Source organism: Sus scrofa, chromosome 2, assembly GCF_054392235.1.
Source record: "Sus scrofa isolate SSC_HxYL_T2T_F1_AM1 chromosome 2, Sscrofa_HxYL_maternal_Yorkshire_Landrace_v2.0, whole genome shotgun sequence".
Lineage (NCBI taxonomy): Eukaryota > Metazoa > Chordata > Mammalia > Artiodactyla > Suidae > Sus > Sus scrofa.
This window is the reverse complement of record NC_139384.1, coordinates 47,933,444-47,958,631: the sequence shown is the minus strand read 5'-3', so window position 1 is coordinate 47,958,631 and position 25,188 is coordinate 47,933,444. Positions and strand designations below refer to the sequence as shown.

Sequence of the window (25,188 nt, the reverse complement as noted above, 5' to 3'; positions counted from 1 at the left end):
GCCAAACATTCATAATAAATACATTATATCATTTCACCCCTCACATCAATTCTATGAAGAAGACACTATAAGCATCTCACAAGCGAGGACGCTGAGGCACAAAGAGGCAGTTGTGAGAATATACAACTAATTGTAAGGTTTTAGTGTTAGATATAAAATCCTGGCTTTGTATCAGAGTTCAACTCTTAATATTAAGCCTTAATTGATAAGAAGTAACACCTTCTCTTATGACTTTAACATCACCTATAAATGATAATACATAGTATCTGCCTGATATAATTCATTGGGAGAATCATATATGCCGTGGAAAAAGCACTCAGTGTTATGTCTGGCACGTGGAAGCACTCAATTAATCAGCTCTGAGTTTCTGTCGTGGCTCAGTGGTAACAACCCGACTAGTATCCATGAGGACGCGAGTCTGATTCCCTAGCTTCACTCAGTGGGTTAAGGATCCTGCGTTGCCATGAGCTGTGGTGCAGGTCGCTGACACGGCTCAGATCTGGCATTGCTATGGATTGTGGTGTAGGCTGGCAGCTATAGCTCCGATTTGACTCCTAGCCTGGGATCCTCCATGTGCCTCAGGTATGGCCCTAAAAATAAAAAATAAAAATAAATCAGCTATTTACCACTGTCTAAGACCATACAACAAGTAAATTCAAACAGGATTCCACATATTTCTGATTCTAAAGTGCACTTCTGCACCATACCTGGTTAGGTTATACTATATAGCCTTTTTAGGCTCCTGATTTTTCTGGAGAGTAGAGTTCAGGGAAGGGGAAAGGTAACATTTAGAGTCTGGGAGAGGGCAGCAGGGCAAGTAGCTAATACGCCTGACCCTACTCTGAGGATAGCATTCAGAACTGTTGGGATAAGAGACAAATTATAACTTTAAACCCAATCTTGATTTAAGAGAAAGGCTATAAATTATTAGCTAAGGACGTTTATCAATGTGGAAGGAAAAAGTCACCAGTAGAACTACTTATTTTATGCAATACATAGCACAGATATTTCAGATTAGACATTAAGTTTTAAAAAACCGGGAGTTCCCGTCATGGCTCAGTGGTTAACGAACCCGACTAGGATCCATGAGGATGCAGGTTCGATCCCTGGCCTTCCTCAGTGGGTTATGGATCTGGCGTTGCCGTGAGCTGTGGTGTAGGTTGCAGACGCAGCTCAGATCTAGCATTGCTGTGGCTGTGGCATAGGCCAGAGGCTACAGCTCCGATTCTGCTCTAGCCTGGGAACCTCCATATGCTGCATGTGTGGCCCTAAAAAGACGAACAAAAAAAGACAACAAATAAAAACCCCTTTGGTTTTCTTGTCTTTTTAGATATCATGAAATGAATTCCTGTCTCCTATGTTGTTTATAATCACATGGTAAAGTTTCTCATAGCCAGCAAAATATCACTAATATCAATCTCCTTGCTAATAAAAAATTATACTATTTTTTTCCTCTTATAAAACACTCTAGGAGTGGCTCAGTGGGTGACAGATCTGGCATTGTCACTGCTATGGCTCTGGTTATAGCTGTGGCGTGGGCCTGATCCCTGGCCTGGGAACTTCTGCATGTCTTGGGTATGGCCAAAAGTTAAAAGTTAAAAAAAAAAAAAAAAAAAAAAAAAAAACCCTCTCAATTTCAATCATTTCTAATTCCAAAATGAAAGTAACTGCATAGGGCTCCCTCTAGTGTCAAGACAGCAAAATATAAGGGCCATTTAATTTTCCTGTAGGTTTTACACAATTATTCATTCAACACATTTTTATATAAAGCCCTTATTTGGTACCAGGTACTATATTTATTCTCCTACTAGATGTCATGGTCCTAATTATACGTTCCCTTGTAATATGAGCATATAAAAAGTATTTTAGATCTCGAAAGAGCACAGTGTAAACATTTTCTCTAAACAGTGCTGCTATTCCATTTAGAAAATGCACAAAGCTAATAAAATGATAATGAAGTAAATACCTTAATGTGGTATAGATGTCTGACAACTGTGTTAACATTTTTCTCTTTGTTCTCTTTATTTACTAATTTAAGAAAATGGCAATGTGAGCCAATTTGATCCTAACAAAAATGGCCTGAATGTTAAGCAGGCAATTTTCTGAGAACCAACAGAGATATATTCTAGGACAAAAAGAGGCATTATTCGTTGATATTTAAAATGCAGTAACAGTAGTTCCCATCGTAGCTCAGCAATTAACAAGTCTGACTAGCATTCATGAGGACTTGGGTTCGATCCCTGGCCTTGCTCATTGGGTTAAGAATCAGGCATTGCAGTGAGCTGTGATGTAGGCCTCAGACACGGCTCAGACCCCGTGTTGCTATGGTTGTAGTGTCGGCTGGCAGCTACAGCTCCGACTAGACCCCGAGCCTGGAAAGTTCCATATGCTGCAGGTTCGGCCCTAAAAAAACAAACAAACAAACAAAAACAAATGCAATAACGGTTGATTATAAATACAAAACCAAAATCTTTAACATGCTAAGTCACTTTTCCTGTCCTAGATGTAGTCACTAGATACTCTATGGAAAAAGAATTTCCTGGTCATGTAAGATAAAGTTATGCTGGGTTAGACCAAACTAATCTGCTCTTTTTATTGTAGGACTTCACACAATTTTCAGTATGCCAGTGAGCATGATGAATCCTCAATATAGGATGGCATAAAGTTTTTGCAAACCTACTTGACTATGGAATCCTTTTTCTCTCATAATATCCAATGACATCAAGAAAGGTAATGGAACACAGCTTGGGAAATGATCTAACCCAAAATTACACCAGTTCCTCTGCTCTCATCACAAATCCCCAACTTTTTTTTTTTAATGGCTGCACCCATGGTATATGGAAGTTCCTGGGCCAGGGACTGCATCCTAGCCACAGCTGTGGCAATGCCAGATACTTTAACCTACTGCACTGGCCCAGGGATTGAACCCACACCTGCACAGTGACCCAAGCCTTTGCAGTTGGGTTCTTAACCCACTGTTCTACCACAGGAACTCCACAAATTTCCAACTCTTGACTCTGCATCTAACGGATCCCTAGTGTCTTTCCCATTTTTAGCCACTGATTTTGCTTTGAGGTGTCGGTGCTCTGGAATTTCCAATGCCCTGCAATCTTCTGGTTCTTTCTGCTCAAAAAAGCAAGTGGCTTCAAAGTTTCTGACATCATACAAGGCAATCAATCTCCTTCACACTCCAAACAAATCACTCCATTCTCATTCAAGTGCTGAAATAGGAGATGATGCTGTCTCTCTTTGACAGACCTTATCTATGGACTCATCCTGAATGCAGCTTGAATCCTAGCTGGAAGACAAAGTATAAGGGTTTAATGTTCAGACTTAGCTAAAAGAGCAGACTGCTTCAATCATCCCCAAGGAAAGCAAGAGCCAAAAGAACAACACAATCTGACTCTAGAGAACTTGGTTTAGAAAGGCATCTGGAAGCATAGTGGAGGTGAGGTGCCCAGCCCTTGTGTAAAGTATAAAAAGGGGAGGAGTGTGTGGGGCATGGAGGCAACATAGAAAGAGGACAGCTTTCTGAATCCTCTGGAGTTATATCCTCCCAGTGTAGCTTTAGTAATTGGCTGGAATCAATTTAATTCCTAACTAACACAAAATAATAACCAAAGCTAAATGTGAATGATTAAAAAATCTAGTTTGGATTATCTACCTTTCATTAGGATGATTCAGGATAATTACAAAGAGTTTGCTTGTTTATTTATTGCTTTTTTAGGGCCACACCCATGGCACATGCAAGTTCCCAGGTTAGAGGTCAAATCAGAGCTGAAGCTGCTGGCCTTCAACACAGCCACAGCAATGCAAAATCCGAGCCACGGCAACACTGGATCCTTAACCCACTGAGCGAGACCAAGGATCAAACCAGCATCCTCATTGATACTAGATGTGTTCATTACCACTGAGCCCAGTGGGAACTCCCAAGAATGGTATATTTACTTTAGTCAGAGTTTATAATACTCTAAATGAAAATGGGTCTATTTTCTCAAGTTATTTGATGAAAAGAAATCCATTGGTACAAAACTAAAATTATGTAATTACACATTTATTTATAAAATAACAAAAGATTTAGGAATAGATTGGTTTATTGTACTGTGAAAATGGTCTTGATACATGTGTGAAACATTATATACTTTGAGGACAGCATTCAGAACTGTTAAGACAAAAGACAACTATAATTTTAAAATCAATCTTGATTTAAGGGAAAGGCTATAAATTATTGGCTGGAATGCATTCAGCATGAACTCAGATTCTATATAACATAAAGCATGAAAGAATACAAAAGATGTTGGAGTCCAGTAAGCCCATACCTAAATCTTAACTGTAAAGCTGCAAGAACTTGTTTATTCTTATATACTAGTTTTCTTCTGAGACAAGTTGATTTTATCTCCAAGACTTAAGGCCATTCCCTGTAAGAAAGAATGAAGATATTTATAATTATTATTACATAATAATATATTTATATTATGTTTATATTTATACCGGTAGGTTATTCTATTTTAACCAAGCCCCCATTCAATGACACCACATCAACCATGAAACCAAGGATATACAAAATAGACTCACCATAACATTACTGTATTAAGTACTTTTAGTGCTATATTTACAAAGTCACTAGATTTGCAGCTTGGATTTTGAAAATCTCTGAAGAATCCATTTCACAAACACCCCACAGGAATTAATCTGATTTTAAGCAAGTAAATCAGAACAAAAGGCCCTCAAAGTGGGCCATTTTAATGAAGGAAAATTATACTTCTATTCAAGGATATTATTATTATAAATATATATGCTTCCAATGCACAAAACACTAGTACGATACCACATACAGAAATAAGAGAGACATAAATTCTTTTTCTTTTTATCTAGTTAAGAGAGCATCTCAAATAAAGAAGTGTTACCTGACTCTTTGCACGAATTCTTATGTGGCCAGTAACAGGGGCCTCTGGTCCCTGCTGAATTGGCTTTTCGATGCTGACATTAGCAAGTGCATCTTCTCCAAAGATGGAACGAGCATAGAGGTTGGCTGCCATAAAGCCACAATAACCAGAAAGTGCCTGGAAGAAATTTGTGATAAATTAAACACTCTACTAGAGAACTACACATAAGCATAACCAAACAGCATAGGTAAATGATCACTTAAAACAGGACTTAATCATGTGCTGGTAGTTACATGACTATGAATTTGTCAGAACTCACAGAACTATATTATGTAAAAAGTATGAGCTTTACTGTTTCTATATTATACCTAAATAATTTTAAGTATACTGATTTTAAAGAAGTAGCATTTATCCTCATGTGTATTTACATATTTGTTGTTTAAAGTTTTATGACTGCCTCCCATACCAGACCTTAAGCTTCATGAAGGAAGATACTCTTTTTATTTTGTTCATTACTGTATATCCAGCAGCTCATAGATAGAGTACCGGACGTACAGTATTTGTTGGACTCAGTATTTGCTGAATAGACCAATATATGAACTAAAACCTACTTGTCTTCTGGGGGGCATTCTTTTACTGATTAAAGCAATATTAAAACACTAGCAGAAATTTTATAAAGAAAAATTCCTTAGGGCCTCAGCTTCATTATTTGGTCTTTGTTTACAGTCTTTTTTCATACACAAACAGTAGAAAATCAAAGTATATCAACAATTCCACACTTGAGCAGATATATTCTGACTCACAAACAGAGCCAACAGAAGAGGTCATGCACATTTCCTAATCCAGTATCATACACTATTTTGTAATAAGCCTTTACCTAAAAGGGAGAAGACTGAAAAGTTCCCTGGTGGCTCAGTGGGCTAGGATCCATCATTGTCATTGCTGTGGCTCAGGTCACTACTGTGGTGTGGGTTTGATCCCTGGCCTGAGAACCTCTGCATGCCACAGGTGTGGCCAAAAATATAAAACAGAAAAAAAAAAAGAAAAACAAAACCATTCTGACTATTCAATTGGGTCACTGTACTACTGTTCCTACTCCAGTAGAAAGCAGTAAGCAGATCCATACATTCTATGAATGGAATGACACTGCTTTTCTCAAGCTAAACAAAAACAAAATACATTAGGGGAAATACAACAAAGCCAAGAATCTACCATATTAGTCTCCACCAAGTTTAAGACAAATCTTACCTTCTCTGGAGTGAGGCATTTCATGTTGGTTGACTTTAATATGTGCTGTAAGTAGTCATTCAAATCAATTATATTTGTGTTAACTGTCACCTGTACAAAGGGAGAGAGAGAAAAATGTCAAGATGATTATAATTCCTATGGTGATAAAGTTGTGAGTTTCCTATCTTGGGGATGAGAAAACAATCTCTTGTATGTCATATCAGAGCCTACTTTCCCTTCCAAGAATTTAAGGGGAAAGGGTGGGCAACAAAAAGTAAATGACATCTACAAAATCCAACAAACTGTAGGTTGGTATCAAAACTTCCAGATACAGATAACTTCATAAAAGATCAACATACTGGTGTTTCCACTGTGGCTCAGCAGTAATGAACCCGACTAGTATCCGTGAGGATGTGGGTTTGATCCCTGGCCTCGCTCAGTGGGTTAAGGATCTGGCATTGCTGTGAGCTGTGGTGTAGGTGGCAGATTCGGCTTGGATCCTGTGTTGCTGTGGCTGTGGCAGATGCTAGCAGCTGCAGCTCCGATTTGACCCCTAGAGCCTGGGAACTTCCATATGCCATGCGCATGGCTCTAAACACACACACACACACACACACACACAAGACCACATGCTGTATATAAAATATTTCTAATAAAAATCAAGGTTCAAAGTAACAAACTTCCCTAGCAGGCCACTGTCTTTGCAAAGCTTCTTTTGGACACTGGATTCGATGATAAGTTACTAATCATACATACAAGGGAAAAGAATATAGTTTGTAACATCCTGAACAATCAGATTCATTCTGGAACTACTACTCTCATCATTTTACAACAGTAACTTACCAAACCACTTGCTTGATTTTCCGTTAAGGCTAATTTCTATGAACAGATACTGAAAGACTGTGAGCTTTTCATACGTGACACTTTTCAGTGGGATTAACTGTATCAGAGAATCCCTCAACACTAGCTAAAAAAGATAGATAAGGAATTCAAGGAAATCTCTCAAGGACTAACTTTGTTTTCCCACTCAAATTCGGCCCACATCTGACGGAATTCGGCATCAGTGCAAGTTGCAGGCTGGATATAGTCCATGATGTCAATGTGAATATCACTGAGGACCACACAATTTCTGTCGCTTGCTGCTCCAGAGACATCATAAACTGCAATATACATACACAGAAAGATCCTCAATCACCAAAGGCAAAGTTTAATTTAAAGTTTCTGATATTTCCAAATAATAACTATGATATTAGCAAATAGTTTTGCTTATTATATACCGGGCTCTATTCTAAATGTTTGACAAATTATTACCTGTTTAATACTCTCATCAATCCTGTGTTATAGCATTATTATTTTCCATCTTACAGAGAAACAAAAAGAAGTTGCTCAAGGTCATAAAACTGGTAAGTGGTGGAGGTCAGGATTCAAATTCAGTGAGTACTTACATAGAGGCTGCAGTGTGCTAGGCATGGCAGAGGAATACACAAGTAGTAGTGTTCCCATAGTAGGAGTTTAACTTTTTGGATGAATTATTGCTAAGCCATAGTACTTAATGATAGAAGATTATTTGCTTCTGTAACTGTTTCTTCCACAGTAGAAACTCATAATCTGAATGGAGCCTACCTTTCCTCCTTCAATCTTCTTTTGACATTCCCCCACCTTATCTACTTCTAGAGAAAACTGAAGTCACCCAGATTAAGCTCCTTTAATTTTCAGCCCCATAACTAAAAACAAATGTATCCTTCTCTCAATCAACTCTCACCTTGTTACCTCCTGTATCAGAGAAGTGCTGCCTCTTCTCTTCAAGGCTGCTGCCATCTGTGATGCCTGCTTTGGTGAAGGACCTCCCTCCATAAATCATTACCTCTTTCACTCTTATGTCTTAACCTTCATATTCACTATTGACTTTTTTTTTTTTATAGTTTATAAACATGGTCAAGGTTCTCTCATCATAAAAAAAAAAAATTCTTCCCTCATCCTTGACTTCTCTTCTGGCTACTGTCCTCTCTCATTCTCACCAAAATCAAGGTCCTACATTCAGGGTAGTGTACACTCACTGTCTTCATTTCTCCATCTCCTATGTAGTCTTGAACCCACCACCTTTGCCTAAGACATACCACAAGAAATGTTTTATTCACTGACTGATAAATCCAAAGGACTCTTCTTTTAGATCTTTCACAGCTTCAGATACTTCTTGAAGATTTTTCCTTACTTCTCTAACCAAACTTCCTTTGCAGACCTCTTCTCTGACCAGCTTTAATATTGCTCTGAATACAAACTCTGAATAGCTTTTAATATTGCTGTTCTCTTGGATTCATTCTTTGATTCTCCCCTCTTCCCACTTGGGGTGACTTGTTCCATTTCTATGGTCTCTACACAAATATTCATCTCTACTTCAGACCTCTTGGTCAAGTTCCAGACTCATCTCAAACTCCCCTACAATATCTCAAGACACTTTATTATTCAACCTACTCAAGTTTAACTTATTATCTCTCTCAAATTTGTCCTTCTCTCCTATATTCTGTTTTAGTGATTAACAAACAGGAAACCTACACATTCCTACACATTCAAACAGGAAACCTGAGGGTTGCTCTAGCTGCTCTTGCTTCAATCAGTAACCATGTCTTGGACACTCTATCTCCTTAACATCTATTTTTTTTTTGCCTTTTCTAGGGCCGCTCCCTCAGCATATGGAGGTTCCCAGGCTAGGGGGTCTAATCGGAGCTGTAGCCACTGGCCTATGCCAGAGACACAGCAACATGGGATCTGAGCCACGTATGCAACCTACACCACAGTTCATGGCAACGCCGGATCCTTAACCTACTCAGGGATCGAGCCCGCAACATCATGGTTCCTAGTCGGATTCGTTAACCACTGAGCCATGACAGGAACTCCTCCTTAACATCTATTATATTCAGCCCTTCCCTCCATTCCAACCACTTCTGTGTTGCTTTAAACTCTGTCATCTCTCACCCATGCTACTGCAAGTCTACTAGTTAATCTTCCTGCCTCTTCCAATCAGTTTTCTTTAGTGCTGTCACAGCACTAAAGAAAACTGATTGCGTACCTCACTCACTTACAATTCCTCAATGGCACCCCTCTATACCCAGGATAAAGTCCAAAATCCTTAGCATGACAAGTATAACATAGCTGCCATTAAGATTCCTAACCTCATTCTTTTCTACCAGCACCTTTCAGTTCCCTCTAAATTCCAGGTATGTCAAACTATTTGCATTTATTCCAACTGAATCCCTGTCTATCTGGAGACCACTTTGTAATCTTTCAAAAGCCTTCAGCTCCCCTACAAAGCCTCTTCTTACCTTTCCCTCCAACTCCCCACCTCTTTGAGAGTGCTGACCAAATCTCTTCATAGACTTCCACTTCACCAAGCACAGGCTGTTTTCTCAGCACTTGCATCTATCTATTTCACATATCAGTCTTCCCTTACTCGACTATAAGCTATCTGAGGACAAAGAGCTTTTGTTCCTCACCATGGCAGCCCCATATCTACTGCAGAAATTGCTTGGAAAAAAAAAAAAAAAAAAAAAGCTTACTGACCAAACACCTTTGTATAAGCTAGTTTCCAGGTGGTCTGGCAACAAATGCATATACAAAGTTTTAGATTCAGCTCAAATGTTATCCTTTGATAACATACCCGTCTCCTTTATAAAGCCTTCTGTACTATTAGCATTTTCCCTCCATGATCCCAAAGCATAGTATATAAACTAACCTTTACCACACTGTACTGTAATTATATATTTGCTTATTTATCTCCTCCTTTTGCTCAACAGCTTCTTGAGGACAGTGACCCTATCTGGTTCATTTCTGTACATTCAGAACATGGTACAACACTTAGTACATAGCAAGTGCCTCATAAATGAATCAGTGAATGAACAGATTCAAGACGATTCAGGACCTGTCCTCGAGAAATGTCCCAAGGCCACTCATTACAGAAATTCTTTAATAAAAACATTCGACCACCACATGCTATAAAACAATTCCTTACCTATATTACCAAAGATTATCCCATTTTCTGTTGATGCTACTTTGACATTCGCTTTAATATTTGCAAAATCATGAGGAGCAAGAGTCAAAGGAGATGGCTTTTCCACAAGTTTCAGATCTCCTGAAAAAAATTTAGACATGAATAAAAAGACACATATATTAACCCCTCAAATCCTAAAACCTTAAAATGTATGCAGCTCAACAGTTTCTAGCAAAACAAGGAACAAGAGAAGAGTTATGACTCAAAGATAAGGACAAAAGAAAGAAATCATTTAACAGTATTATTTACATCAATACGCACATTTTCTTTTAAAAGGTAATAGGCTTCTCAGGATAATTCCATATTTAATTCAAGTGTGTGTTGGGGGGAGAGTGTTTTGGGCACACCATTTTATTTCAATGAATGAATACAAACTTCTTAAAAAGCTTAAGTCTTAAACTATACACTCCACTACAAAGAAGGATAAAACAAGCTGAAGAAAGGCTTTTATATTCTTAGAAACATGGTTCTTCATATACGCCTCAAGCTATGCTGAGAAAGACAAGGCAGAATTATGTTTTCCCTTGATTCCTCAAAGTCCCTTAATTCTTGCTGAAGCCATATGGAAGAGAGAGTTTGACTGATGTGTTTTTATTAAGAAGGAAAAATAAAAAAACAACTCATGTTGCTAAATGTGATAATGATGTATTATTACTTTGCCACACATGGTATGTATTAGTTATGGACTCAGAAAAGATCCAGTTCTATACCAAGCAAGCAAAAATTTAACTGAGCTTCTTGGTAAATTTGTATCTTAAATAGCTCTTATCTAGAAAAACTGACATTTGCTAGATCAAAAATACTAAGTAAACCTATCTAAAAGTATCAAGAATATAAACATAAAAATGTCGGTATCACAGAGGTTCAGAAAACTGGAGGTTGGAGTTCCCGTCGTGGCGCAGTGGTTAACGAATCCAACTGGGAACCATGAGGTTGCGGGTTCGCTCCCTGCCCTTACTCAGTGGGTTGATGATCCGGCGTTGCCGTGAGCTGTGGTGTAGGTCGCAGACGCGGCTCGGATCCCGCGTTGCTGTGGCTCTGGCGTGGGCCAGCGGCTACAGCTACGATTAGACCCCTAGCCTGGGAACCTCCATATGCCGCAGGAAGTGGCCCTAGAAAAAGGGCAAAAAAAAAGACAAAACAAACAAACAAACAAACAAACAAAGAAAACTGGAGGTTAAAGGAGACTAAATAGTAAATATAAAACTAGGCCTTGAGGCGTTCCCACTGTGGCTCAGCTGTAACAAACCTGACTAGTATCCATGAGGACATGGGTTTGATCCCTGGTCTCACTCAGTGGGTTAAGGATCCGACGTTGCCAAGAGCTGTGGTGTAGGTCGCAGACGTGGCTCAGATCTGATGTTGCCGTGGCTGTAGTGTAGGCTGGCAGCTACAGCTCTGATTCAACCCCTAGCCTGGAAACTTCCATCTGCCACAGGTGCAGCCCTAAAAAGACAAAAAAATAAAACTAAGCCTCGATTCAAAATGTCACAAAGGGCTCAATAAAATCCTTATGCTAAAACTTCTGTACTACTCTTCATAATCTATTATAAAAAGATTTACTATGTAGCAATAGCTTTACGGTAAGTTCCCTCACCCAGAGTAGCTAACTCTAACGTGCAGTTCTGCAAGGTATCACTGGTTTGGTTCACAACAAGTACATCCAGGACGATATCATACTGGTTGACGTGAACATAAGCCTCTGCATATACAGGGTCTGAGAAACCTGTCAATTGAGTGACCTGTCAAATGAAAATAAAGATAATCAAATGACTGAGACAATTTAACCAAACATATCCTAGCCAAATGACTGCGTTAAAGAAGTCCTACAGTTTTTATAGTTCAGTACTATAAAGACGTTAAATATGCTTAGCAAATGCATTAAACATTATCCCAACTTAGGAACTGAATAGATTTGCATTTATTTTCAGTTAAATCCCTCAGCATCTAAGCTCAGAAGCTGCTATCCAAACTTAGAGACTAAATAGATCGCGAACTAAATAATTACAACCAAGAAATGCTTGTGATTCCACAAAGATAAATTTGTAGATGTTCCCCAACCAAAAAAAAAATTTTTTTTAAACATCCAAAGTACAGCATTTAAAAAATGTAAATGTGTCACCAAGAATACAAACAACAATCAAAAATAATTGATAACTGGACTGCATCAATATTACAAAACTTTTGTGCATCAAAGGACACTATTAACAGAGTGAAAAGGCAACCCACAGAATGGGAGAAAATGTTTGCAAGTCATATATTGATAAGGAACTTGTATCCAGAATATACAAATAATTTCTAAAACCAAACACAAAGAAAACAAACAACTAGATTTAAAAATGAGCAAAGGACTTGAATAGACATTTCTCCAAGGAAGATCTATAAACGGCCAGTAAGCACACAAAAAGGTGTCCAGCACCACTGATCATTAGGGAAATGCAAATCAAAACCACCATAAGATATCACTTCATATCCATTAGGATGGTTACTATAAAAAAAATAAAATAAAAATAAAAAATAAGTGGTGGCAAGGATGTGGAGAAATCAGACATTATGCCCTTAAGTATGGAATGTTATAAAGTGTAGCTGTAAAACAGCATAGTGGTTCCTCAAAAATTTGAAGCAGGATCACTATATGATCCAGCATTCCACTTCTGGATTTAACCTAAAAGAAATGAAAGCAAGCTTGGAAGGGATATTTGTACATCCACATTCATGGCAGCATTATTCACAAAAGCCAAAGGTAGGAGCAACTCAAGTGTCTATCAACAGATGAATGGAGAGACAAAGTGCAGTCTATATTCACAATGCAGTATTACTTAGCCTTAAAAGGGAAAGAAATTGACACATGCTACGAAATGGATGAAACTTGAAGACAGTAGGCTAAGTGAACTAAGCCAGTCATAAAAGGACAATATGATTCTACTAATATAAGGTGCTGGAACAGTCAAATTCACTGGGATAAAAAGTAGAATGTGACTGCCAAAGGCTGAAGGAAGAGGGGATAGGGAATTATTGTTTAATGGGCATAGAGATTCCCAAGATGAAAAAAGTTTAGGGGGGAGTTCCTGTCGTGGCTCAGTGGTTAACGAATCCAACTAGGAACCATGAAGTTGCAGGTTTGATCCCTGGCCTCACTCAGTGGGTTAAGGATCCAGCATTGCTGTGAGCTGTGGTGTAGGTCACAGATGTGGCTCAGATCCCACCTTGCTGTGGCTCTGGCGTAGGCCAGCAGCTACAGCTCCGATTAGACCCCTATCCTGGGAACCTCCATATGCTGAGGGAGCTGCCCTAGAAAAGGCAAAAAGACAAAAAAAAAAAAAAAAAAAAAAAAAGTTCAGGGGATAGATGGTGTTAATGGTTACACAATATTGTGAAGGTACTTCATGCCACAGAATTGAATGCTTAAAAACAGTTAAGAGGGTAAATTTGCTGTTGTATAAATTTTACAATTAAAAAAATATTTAAAATTTTACTCACAATTTTAAGGGAAAAACATGTTCAAGTAGTTTCAATTCTGCCACCTAATCTAATCTTGGACCAAAAAATGAATTTGAGAGTGTTTATTTAACAGAGGAAGGGTTAAACTAGATCACTGATTTGTAAATTTAACATTTGAAGAGTAGAATCATTTTCCGAATAAAATCCTATTTGAAATTCAATACATTAAGAATATGAAAGTGGAGTTGCCCTATTTAAAGTAGCAGGGGACAGGAGTACCTGAGGGCAGGTATGGGGAGGCTATTCACAACAGCCAGTTATAGATGATGATGAAGTGCCCTAACCTTTAAAAGCTTTAGTTAACCTCCAAGGATCCCTCAGAAATGTGTTTTAGTCTATGCTAATTCCACACACAATTGGAACAAGTTATAAAATCATCTACTGAATTTATAGTACTGTCATATAATGAGGTACTTTATCAGGTTCCAAGTTTCAATTCAGGTTTAACGAACCCATCAATTACAGTGACTTTACAAAAACTGATGCTCTACCACCAGTTAGTTATTTTTAAGAAATAGCAGGACCAACAACTTCCTGATTACTATTTTCTTAAGTAGCCAATTTAAATAACTTACCAGTGTATACGACATTTTGTTACCTTGTTAAGTTTAGATGCTAGGGGATCTGCTGCCTCTTTCCTCTGTGTATTACCCATTGCTGCCAGCAAACTCAGCTGAAATTGATCTTCCTTGCAGTTCATTTCATTCTTAGCAGTTAGTTGCATGAAGGAAATGGGGTCATCAGGCTGTACTGTCACATTCCTCTTTTCAGATTCTTTCTGTATCCGAAAAAAAAAAATATACCATCTCTCTTTAATATAGGAAAAAAAAGATAGCTTTCCGTAGGCCTTCAATAGGGACAGCCCTCACACATGAGGACTGAAAAATCAACAATTAACAAAAACCCACAAAACACTTTTACAGCTTTATTATATATACCTTACCTTTTGGGATAATTTCTCTTCTTCAAGTTTAGCAGACAACATGTGGGAAAGAGACTGTCTGCACTCCTTATTGAAAATGTCATTCATTAAAGGTGAACATTCAGATAAGACTTTGAGGCACAGGGAAATTCGATCTACATCATCATCCGTAATTGGCTTCTTAGGAAGAGAGGATTTTCCCAAATGCAGGATAGTGGCCATGAGCAACATTGCCTCAGCAACAAAAGACTAGATAAAGGAGAGAAATGGCTTATTTATTGTCAGACTTCTCCAACTGCAATACAATCACTTTATTATCACTCACAATCCAAGGAACAAATCTAATTTTCACCTCAACTGAATAAGATTTCAAATATTTTAGATTTTACCTATTTGTTTTGCACTCTTCTCCTTCCTAACTACCAACCTCTAAAACCTTCACTAACCCTCAACTGATAAATAGCAATGGTTTTTAAACTATTTTCTCTTGCTCTAACCCACTCACTTCACAAGCCAATGCTATCTTTTAAGAATTCCAACCATGGAGGAGTTCCCATCATGGCTCAGCAGTTAACGAATCTGACTAGCATCCATGAGGATGAGGTTCGATCCCTGGCTTTGCTCAGTGGGTTAAGGATCCAGCGTTGCCTTGAGCTGTGGTGTAGGCTGCAGATTGGGCTCGGATCTGGTGTTGCTGTGGCTGTGGTGCAGGCCAGCAGCTACAGCTCTGATTAGACCCCTAGTCTGAGAATCTCCATATGCCACAGGTGTGTCCCTAAAAACAGCAAAAAAAAAAAAAAAAAAAAAAATCCAACCACGGAAAGTTAAAAAAATTATACACTTCTACTAACAGTTAATATTCTGCCATAATTTCTTTTTCTTTTTTTTTTTTTTTTTTTTGTCTTTTTGTCTTTTTATCTTTGTTGTTGTTGTTGTTGTTGTTGCTATTTCTTGGGCCGCTCCCGCGGCATATGGAGGTTCCCAGGCTAGGGGTCGAATCGGAGCTGTAACCACCGGCCTACACCAGAGCCACAGCAACGTGGGATCCGAGCCGCATCTGCAACCTACACCACAGCTCACAGCAACGCCGGATCGTTAACCCACTGAACAAGGGCAGGGACCGAACCCGCAACCTCATGGTTCCTAGTCGGATTCGTTAACCACTGTGCCACGACGGGAACTCCCATAATTTCTTTTTTCTATATATGTACATTTTTTTGGTTTGACATATGAAAGAAATTCTACCTCATAATTACTTTAGCATCCATCTCAAAAATCAGGACTGTTTCCTTTATAATCACAATATCATTATCTCACCTGAGAAATGTAATAATCCCAAGATATATCATGCTCCAAATTCAACTAAATCTTTCTAACTGCCATAAAACGTTTTTGTTTGTTTGCTTGTTTTTTAAATCCAGGATCAGCTTCATGAATTTTATTTGGCTATACTTCTCTCTAGTTCTTTTTTTTTTGGTCTTTTTGCCTTTTCTAGGGGTGCTTCCTGCAGCTCATGGAGGTTCCCAGGCTAGGGGTCTAATCAGATCTGTAGCCGCTGCCAGAGTCACAGCAACATGGGATCCAAGGTGTGTCTTCGACCTACACCACAGCTCAAGGCAACGCCCGGTCCTTAACCCACTGAGCAAGGCCAGCGATTGAGCCCGCAATCCATGGTTCCTATTCGGATTTGTTAACCACTGTGCCATGACAGGAACTCCATCTCTAGTTTCTTTTAATCTACATCAGTCCCTCTGCTTTTCTGTATTTTTTTCCATCACAATGATTTTTTTTTAAAGAGCCCAGGCCAGTTGTTCTAAAGAATATCCTCTACTTTTAGTTAGAATACCAGATAGGTGTTGTTTTGCATATCTTACTGTACTGCATTAGAAGGTACATAATATGTCAGGTCGTCCCATTACTGGTGACACAAAGTGTGATCACCTGGATCACAATCCCTACTATGCACCAATCATTTCACTCCACATGCAAACACCTTCACTGGATTACCTACAGCCTCCACGGTGAAGTCCACATCACTTAGTCTGCTATTCGAGGTCTTCCACCAGTGAATTCAACTTACTCTTTCAGTTTCATGTAGCATTATCCTGAAACATGCTCTATGTCCTTGTCAAATTGTCTCTGGCTAAGTATTGATCAACATACATACATGAAAAAACTACTAGAAGGCTGGCAAAGAACTACAGAATAAGTATAATAATCCTTTGAGCCTGGATACTGTCTCTAGGTGAAGAAAGAGAAGGGGACAGAAAAGAGTAGCTGAAGAAATAATGGGCAAAGATTTCCCAAATTTGATGAAAACTATAAACGCACATATCTAAGAAGCTTAATGAACTGCAAGCAAAGGAAAGATGAAGAAAACCACACCAAAGCATATCCTAATCAAGTTACTGAAAGCTAAAATTATAATAATAAGAAAATTCAAAACCAGCCAGAAGAAAATAGGACACTTTCCACAGAGGCACAACAGCTACCATCTTTATAATAAGTCAAGTCAGAAGACAATGAAGCAGCATCTTTATAACACTAAAAAAAAAAAAAAAAAAAAAAAAAAAATCGTCAACCTAGAATGCTATACCTGCAAAGACAGCTTTCTAAAATGAAGGAATTATAAGGTCTTTTTCAGACAAACAAAAACCAAAAGAATTAAGAAGAAAATTAACAAGAAAAGTTAAAGCAAATTCTTTAGGCAAAAAGAATATCTATGAAACCAGAGAGAAACTCAGATCTACATAAAGAAAAAGAGTGTCAGAAAATGCATATATGAAGGAGAGCCAGTATGGTAATAAACAACTAAGCTTCCTGAACCATATATGCTACCAGAAACCTGGCTCTCTTATCGGCAAATGCTCTCCCAACTTAGAGAACTGAGACAGAAAATGTTGGAGATTTTTTAAAAGTATAATTAAAAGAACAGACAAGAACTGAATAAATAAATAATGGCCCACAGAGTTACAAGTAAATTACTGTCCATTAAATCAAAATAAATTGATAAATATACCTTGTAATTTACCTGATGCTCTAAATCTCACTTATGGCTCTATATGTATGTAAATTAAAAAAAAAATCCGAAGTTCCCGTCGTGGCGCAGTGGTTAACGAATCCGACTAGGAACCATGAGGTTGCGGGTTCGGTCCCTGCCCTTGCTCAGTGGGTTAAGGATCCGGCGTTGCCGTGAGCTGTGGTGTAGGTTGCAGACGCGGCTCGGATCCTGTGTTGCTGTGGCTCTGGCGTAGGCTAGTGGCTACAGCTCCGATTCAACCCCTAGCCTGGGAACCTCCATATGCCGCAGGAGCAGCCCAAGAAATAGCAACAACAAAAAAGACAAAAAAAAAAAAAGAAAAGAAATCCTTTGAAAGTCCCTAATCTAAAATGAAAATGTCTAATTTTTTTTTTTTTTTTTTTTTTTTAAATTTTACAAGTGGCTGCATCTGTGGCACATGGAAGTTCTTGAGCCAGGGGTCGAGCCATAGCCACTGAAGAAGCAACGGCCAAGTAGTTATGCTGCAAGCCACACAGGAAGTCCTGGAAAATGTCTAATTATATGGAAGTTTGACTAAATGAAAGAATCTAATGGACCATCTCACAGCTATTAAACATTGCAATTAGATAGTTCCTGTTGTGGCTCAGAGGTTAACAAACCGGACTAATATCCATGAGGATGTGGGTTCCATCCCTGGCCTTGCTCAGTGGGCTGGGGATCTGGCGTTGCTGTGAGCTGTGGTGCAGGTCGAAGACATGGCTTGGATCCCACATTGCTGTGGCTGTGGTGTAGGCCAGCAGCTACAGCTCCAACTAGACCCCTAGCCTGGGAACCTCCATATGCTGTGGGAGCAGCTCAAGAAATGGCAAAAAGACAAAAAAAAAAAAAAAAAAAAGAAAGAAAAAGAAAACTGACTACAATGGACAAATGGATAAACAAAAATAGCAGAATATTACAGTCTTGAAAAGGAAAGAAATTCTGACAATGCTACCATATGAATGAACCTTAAAAACACTATGCTAAGTGAAATAAGCTTGTTGCTAAAGGACGAATATTTTATGATTCCACTTATATAAATTATGTTGCAGAATAGGCAAATTTAGAGGCAGAAAAGTAGAATGGTGGTGCAGAAACCAGGGGAGGGAGTATAGGGAGATACTGTTTCCTGGGTACAGTTTCATATTAGGATGATGAAAAAGTTCTGGAGAAGGACAGTGGTAATGGCTGCATTGTACTTAATGATCCTGAATTGTACACTTAAAAGTGGTTAAAAATGGTAAATTTTATGTTATATCTATTTTACCATGAAGAAAAATATGGGGGAAAAAAAGGATCCAGGAAGGTACTCTCAACTTCTTACAACTCCCTAAGTATGTCCATCTGGACACTAGCTAAATAGGAAATGGGGAAAAAATGGTGCAATATATAAAAAAGGTAATGAACTATTTAAAGCAAAAATAATAATGCATCACAGGGCTGATAACACGACATGCGGAAATAAGATATAGGACAACAGCACAAAGGATGGTAGTAGGGGTTGGATGGAATGAAAATAGATTTCTATAAATGAGTATAATCAGAATGGTCAGAAGCTATAGTGAAGGTATGAAATACAGAAATGGGAATACATTTAAGGGGCATTTCTGGTAATAAAACAATGACTGACAAGATGAAGATGCTAGAGAGAGAGGCATTTCCTTCACTGGGCCTTGACTAATCACAGCAAACAGAAATAACTTCATAAGCCCTTGTATTCTTCCACTGAACTAATCACATGCTATTGTTATTACATTACTTTGTCAATTTTACAATCATCATATTATATATATATATATATATTACATTATATTACTATGTCCATTTCCCCCATTAAACCATAAGCTCTTTCATGACGGGAACCCAGTATTCACTTTTGAGTCCCTCACAGTTCAATGGATGCAGCAGGTACTCAATATTCATTTATTGGATAAATGCAGAATAAATGAACTTACATTTTGCTTTTTCTTCTCCTGAACCAAAGCTACATAGCGCAAGGCAATCTTGGTCAGAGTTGTGGCAAGTGAGGCAGCAACAAAGAAATCTCCATCCAGAAGGAATCCTCTTAGAGGAGGTCTGCAAAATCATCAAGGAAAATGAAACCCACCAGCTCCTTAAGCAGGATGCAGCTTTTGCATGAACGACTCAAGTAAGCATATTTGATACTCTCACTGCCACATTTCAGTGATAAGGACCTCAATTAGTTCCCACCTTAGCTCTCAGAATAAAAAAAGAAAAAAAAATATATGGCGTTCAAACTTCTCTTCAAATGATGAAAGAGCTAACTGAATAGAGAAAGAGAAAATAGTTAAAGGGTTGAACCACTTTTTAAATGGTTAAAGAAGCTTCAAACTATGTTTACCAAATGTTCATAGGCAACAAAACAAATATCATTAGCTACCTACCACCACTTAGCTTTTTCTACATAAAATAATTTTAGTTTAAACACAGCACAGTTATTTCAATGAGAACAGTTATAAGGAACAGAGGATTAAAATTATTGACAATTTCAGGGAGAAAGAACTTAAAACATCCTTCTCCTTTCAGGCATATTAAATGGCAAATATTTCCATTGCGGTCAGAAGAGTGAACTAATAAGAGAAAGAAATTATGTGACTGTTTTATACACAGGAGTAGTTGAGAGGTATAGCTGGCAAGGCACAGGTGCTGTAAATTACCTTTCTTCCTCTTTCTTGGTGGGTCTAGAACTGCTAAGGGCACTCTGAGTAGCATAGGTGCCCATCTCAGTTACCAATTTCTGAACTGGCCCCACAGTTATTTCTTCTTCAGGTTTTAATTCACCAGCTTCTTTTTTAATTTCTGACTCTACAATTGGTATCTAAAAATCAATTGGAAACATCAATTTATTAATAACATCAATAGCAAGCAAAACATATTTAAATATTCCATCATTTCTATAATGGAATCATTCCCCCAAAGAAATTTATGGATCCTGGGACTCTGTTTTCAATTTTCTTTCCTTCCCAGGATATTGTAGTGAGAAGAACAGGGGCTCTGTGGACACCACTTACTAGTTGTATGGTTCTGTGTACATTAATTAAAGTACTTTGAGCCTCATTTTCTTAATCTGTTAAACAGAAATCTTAAATCTTTTTTTTTTTTTTGCCTTTTTGCCTTTTCTAGGGCCGCTCCCTCGGCCTATGGAGGATCTCAGGCTAGGGGTCGAATAGGAGCTATAGCCACTGGCCTATGCCAAAGCCACGGCAACGTGGGATCTGAGCCGAGTCTGCAACCTACACCACAGCTCACGGCAACGCCAGATCCCTAACCCACTACGCAAGGCCAGGGATCAAACCCGTAACCTCATGGTTCCTACTAGGACTCGTCAACCGCTGAGCCACGACGGGAACTCCCAGAAATCTTAATTCTTACCACATGAATTTCATAATAGGAAAATGCTTAGGACAGTGACTAAAATAAAGCAGATATTCACTAAGGCTTATTTTTCTCCATTCCTTCCTTTGAACTACTAACCAAACCCAGCACCCATCCTTCTATAAAATGAAATAAACCTGACTTATATGTATAGAACTTCATCAACTACCTCTTTTTTAAACTAAATGGGTACTATGTATTTATTTCTCAATACCTATCATCTAATTTAAAAGCTCTAAGAGTCTTCAATCATTACCTATCGATTCCTTTATTTTTTAAGATGAAAAACCTGATGTCCAGTCAGGTTAAAGAACTTATATTCAAGGTTCTAGAGCTAATTACTGGCAGAAGTAAGACTGGAACACAGGTTTCCTAACAACCACTGTTCTTTCTATTCCACCACACAGCTGACTAGATGAGGAAATACAGCCAGTTTTAGTACATGAATACAAATTCTAAAGTCAGCCCTGTTCTTATCATATATGTGTTCTTTTTTCATAACACAGAGGATAAATCAGAGTTTTACAAGTCGTTTTCTTTTTCTTTTAAACACAGAACCTTCTGTTCAAATAAAGATCTTACCCACAAGGGCAAATAACACAGGTAAAAGAAAAGGTGTTTGGCTCAATGTAGAGGAAGGTGACTCTCCTAATTTCTCACTGCCCAAAGGCTTAATTATCTGGGTAATTAAAATTTTCTTAGTGTTCTTTAGTTAGTCCAGGCACTAGTAAATAAAAACACAAAAGCAGATCACTACATAAACGTCAAACTTACTCAGATAAAAAACCCACCATATATGGAGTTCCCGTCGTGGCGCAGTGGTTAACGAATCCGACTAGGAACCATGAGGTTGCGGGTTCGGTCCCTGGCCTTGCTCAGTGGGTTAAGGATCCGGCGTTGCCGTGAGCTGTGGTGTAGGTCGCAGACGCGGCTTGGATCCCACGTTGCTGTGGCTCTGGTGTAGGCCGGTGGCTGCAGCTCCGATTGGACCCCTAGCCTGGGAACCTCCATATGCTGCAGAAGCAGCCCAAGAAATAGCAAAAAGACAAAAAACAAAAACAAAAAAAAAAACCCCACCATATAAAGAGGCATTTACTAAAGTAAAACCTACCTCCCCAAGGGACCTGCGGACCTCCGTCATCACACTCTGAATGTCTTCCTTGGTGCTACAGTATTCTCCCAGGATCCATAACGCTCCTCGGTAAATCCTAAAGGCAAGAATACAAGTTCTGAAACACTAATTTTGCCAATAAATCTTGAAGCAGAGATCTTTCTTTGTAAATTTAAGCTTAAGTAAATGCTGCAGTTCTAAGGGACTACTGATGAAACAGTAAGAAAAAAAATAACAAAGACACTAAGTTTCTTTGATTCTCTCTAGAAATCACAAAGCTTAACAGAAAAATAAGTGTTCTCATCTATCATTTTAAGGAATATCCTACAACTGGTAAAGCCAGTAGTAAAAATAAAATTCTAAAATGTTTCCCAGAAAGATATTATCTTCTATTTAGGGCAGAGTTTACAGTAAATTTGATTCTATCACTTACCACTACAGAAAATGTATTATTTTAATATAAAAGGTAATTCACTGAAAAGAGGCAAGACGCTGAACAGAACAATGAACAAGGAAGGAGTACAAAGGATCAGTAACAAAAAACCCAAAAACATAAGAAAGTAACGTTTTTATAGTTAAAAACGTTAAAGAATAGTCTCCAGTCATCTCTGGAATCATCCCTAAGACTTTCATTAAGTTTACCAAAGAAAAAAATTCTAGAAACTGAAGCTCTAAGAGATTATGATCGCCAAAAACTAAACCTTGATACGATTTTTTTTTCTCAAAAAGGAAACAAATCTTTCTCACTTCATAAATATCAATATATTTGCACATCATAGAACCAATTTTATAGTTTTTTTTTTTAACATAGGCAGGTATAATGCAAGTCTATTATAGATGATTTAAATGGAAGCAAATCCTGGATGCAAGTTCTTTCTCTCCTTGTTTTTTTTTGGGGGGGGCACACACCTGAAACATATGGAAGTTCCCAGGGTAGGGGTTGAACTGGAGCTGCAGCCACATGCCTACACCCCAGCCACAGCAACTCAGGATCTGAGCTACATCTGTGACCTACACCACAGCTAATGGCAACACCAGATCCTTAACCCACTGAGTAAGCACAGGATCAAACCCATGTCCTCATGGATACTAGTTGGTTTGTTTCCACTAAGCTACAACAGGAACTCCTGCAATAGTCATTTCTTATTAGCAAAGGCTAACTCAGATTTAGGTTTCATTTTCTTTTCTTTTTTGAAAGCACCAGAAGCATATGGAAGTTCCTGGGCCAGGGGTCAAATCTGAGCCATAGCTGCGACCTACACCACAGTTTTGGCAAAGCAAGATCCTTAACCCCCAGTACTAGGCTGGGGATCAAACCTGTGCCACCAGAGACAATGCCAGATTATTAACCCACTGCACCACAGCAGGAACTCTAGGGTGCATTTTCAATCTTTCACTTCAGTAAATGCTAAAAGGGGGATATAAATACTAATGATATCCCAAAAGCAGTACCTTCTAAAAATATGTTCCTTAGTCACTTTAGGATTCACAATGTTTTAGAGGAAATGAGAATAGAGAAGCCTAACCAAATCACGCCTACCAAAAATTTTTTGCCCACAGATTATGGATTAATTGAGGGTAAGAGTGGGGGTGAAGTGACGTTTATTCACTTATTTTGTCTTAACTCTCTTAAGTCATCTCTCATGTTTTCTATCAAATGACCCTTAAAGATAGAAACTGGTAAAATGCTTAAACAAATTTTAAACCTACTTGACAGATTTGATAGCATGAAAGACTTCAAGCATCTTCTCAACAATAAGCATTCTGAGATTATCAAAGCGCTGAATGGCTTCACGAACAAACTCCAAGACATCAGCAGCTGCAGCTTCATTACTGTCACTGAGAAATTCCATTAACTAAAAGAAAAAAAAGGATAACAACCATACATTTTCAAAAAGAAAATTATCTAAGGTTTAATAAGAAAGCAAACAAGTTTACAAAGAATGTAATTAATAATTTTCAAATACATAACAAAATGTAAGTCAAGAGACAAGCACCATTATGTAAACAAAGTCATGACGGCTTTTCACAATGTGTACCAAAGTTTATTACAAGACACAATTCAAAATAAATAAACTGGATAGACCTAAGTTGTAACTAAAAGTAAAATCATTTTAGAGAAAATTCAGGGCTCAAAGGCAAAATTTCAAAGTACAATAACATACCTCACTTTTCTGGCAATGGCAGAATGCAAACTATTCTAAATTATGCTAATTTTTCCTATAACTAAATCCTTCAACTTTAAGAGGTAAAACTACTTAAAAGAAAAACTTATTTGTCCTACTGAATGATCTATATGTAGAGAGTAATTTTACTTTAGGTAACTGTAACAAACATTAATTGTAATGAAATGCAGAGGTATTTTTGTCACTATTTTTTAGTTTTTTTTGGTGAGGATGTAAGAGAAAGAAGTCAGCTCCTTCTGAGCTTAAGAGTGGCATAAAGATCGCTTGTGACTGGGAGATTTAGTGATTCCAGACAGTTGAGATTTCCAGAGTTAAATTTAAATAACCAGAATCTATTTTGAGAGAATTTCAAAATTAAGATCACTAGAATTACATACCACAGGAATAACATTTGCAGCCATATCTGGAAATCGGACAGAACAGGAATGCAATGTTCGCACAAGGAGTTGTCTATATTTATCAGTATCTTCATGCTCTGACACATTATTTGTTTTAATCACTTCCTTCTTCAGGACAATAACCAGCTATAGAACAAAGTAAAAATAAGTGAGAATTACATCATGTTTGGCCTGACAGTTTACAAAGTGCAGTCAGAGTTTTACCTCTTCAACATTCCTAGAAGAGACAAGATCCAGTGCTAACTGCAGAGTTTTCTTGCGTACTTCTAAGTCCGGTGTGCTCAATACTCTTAGGATGTCCATAACTAGATCCTGAAAAAGAACAAAAGAAAATCCAGAATTAACAGTAGTATCTCTGGTCACAAGAAGAAAATCTTAACTGAAGAATGGAGGGTTCTGTCCATCATGACCTTAACTCTTTGATAGATAAGAAAATCACTATTGTTGGAAGAATCAGACAATTTGGGTCTCCCAATGCA

The 25,188-nt window shown here is 38.1% G+C and overlaps 1 protein-coding gene across 1 annotated transcript in view; it reads right to left on the bottom strand.

Moving 5' to 3' along the window:
• Positions 1 to 4,076: 4,076 nt before the first annotated feature.
• The window catches only part of COPB1 (COPI coat complex subunit beta 1), a 38,282-nt gene continuing 17,170 nt past the window's right edge, over positions 4,077 to 25,188 (bottom strand). Inside the window, 14 exon segments of the mRNA NM_001172366.1 lie at positions 4,077 to 4,418; positions 4,908 to 5,063; positions 6,135 to 6,224; positions 7,128 to 7,273; positions 10,120 to 10,239; positions 11,756 to 11,900; positions 14,258 to 14,437; positions 14,603 to 14,830; positions 19,574 to 19,694; positions 20,297 to 20,457; positions 22,126 to 22,222; positions 23,836 to 23,981; positions 24,689 to 24,835; positions 24,914 to 25,021. Of these exon segments, the coding sequence (NP_001165837.1) occupies positions 4,359 to 4,418; positions 4,908 to 5,063; positions 6,135 to 6,224; positions 7,128 to 7,273; positions 10,120 to 10,239; positions 11,756 to 11,900; positions 14,258 to 14,437; positions 14,603 to 14,830; positions 19,574 to 19,694; positions 20,297 to 20,457; positions 22,126 to 22,222; positions 23,836 to 23,981; positions 24,689 to 24,835; positions 24,914 to 25,021 (1,905 nt within the window). The 3' untranslated portion in view covers positions 4,077 to 4,358.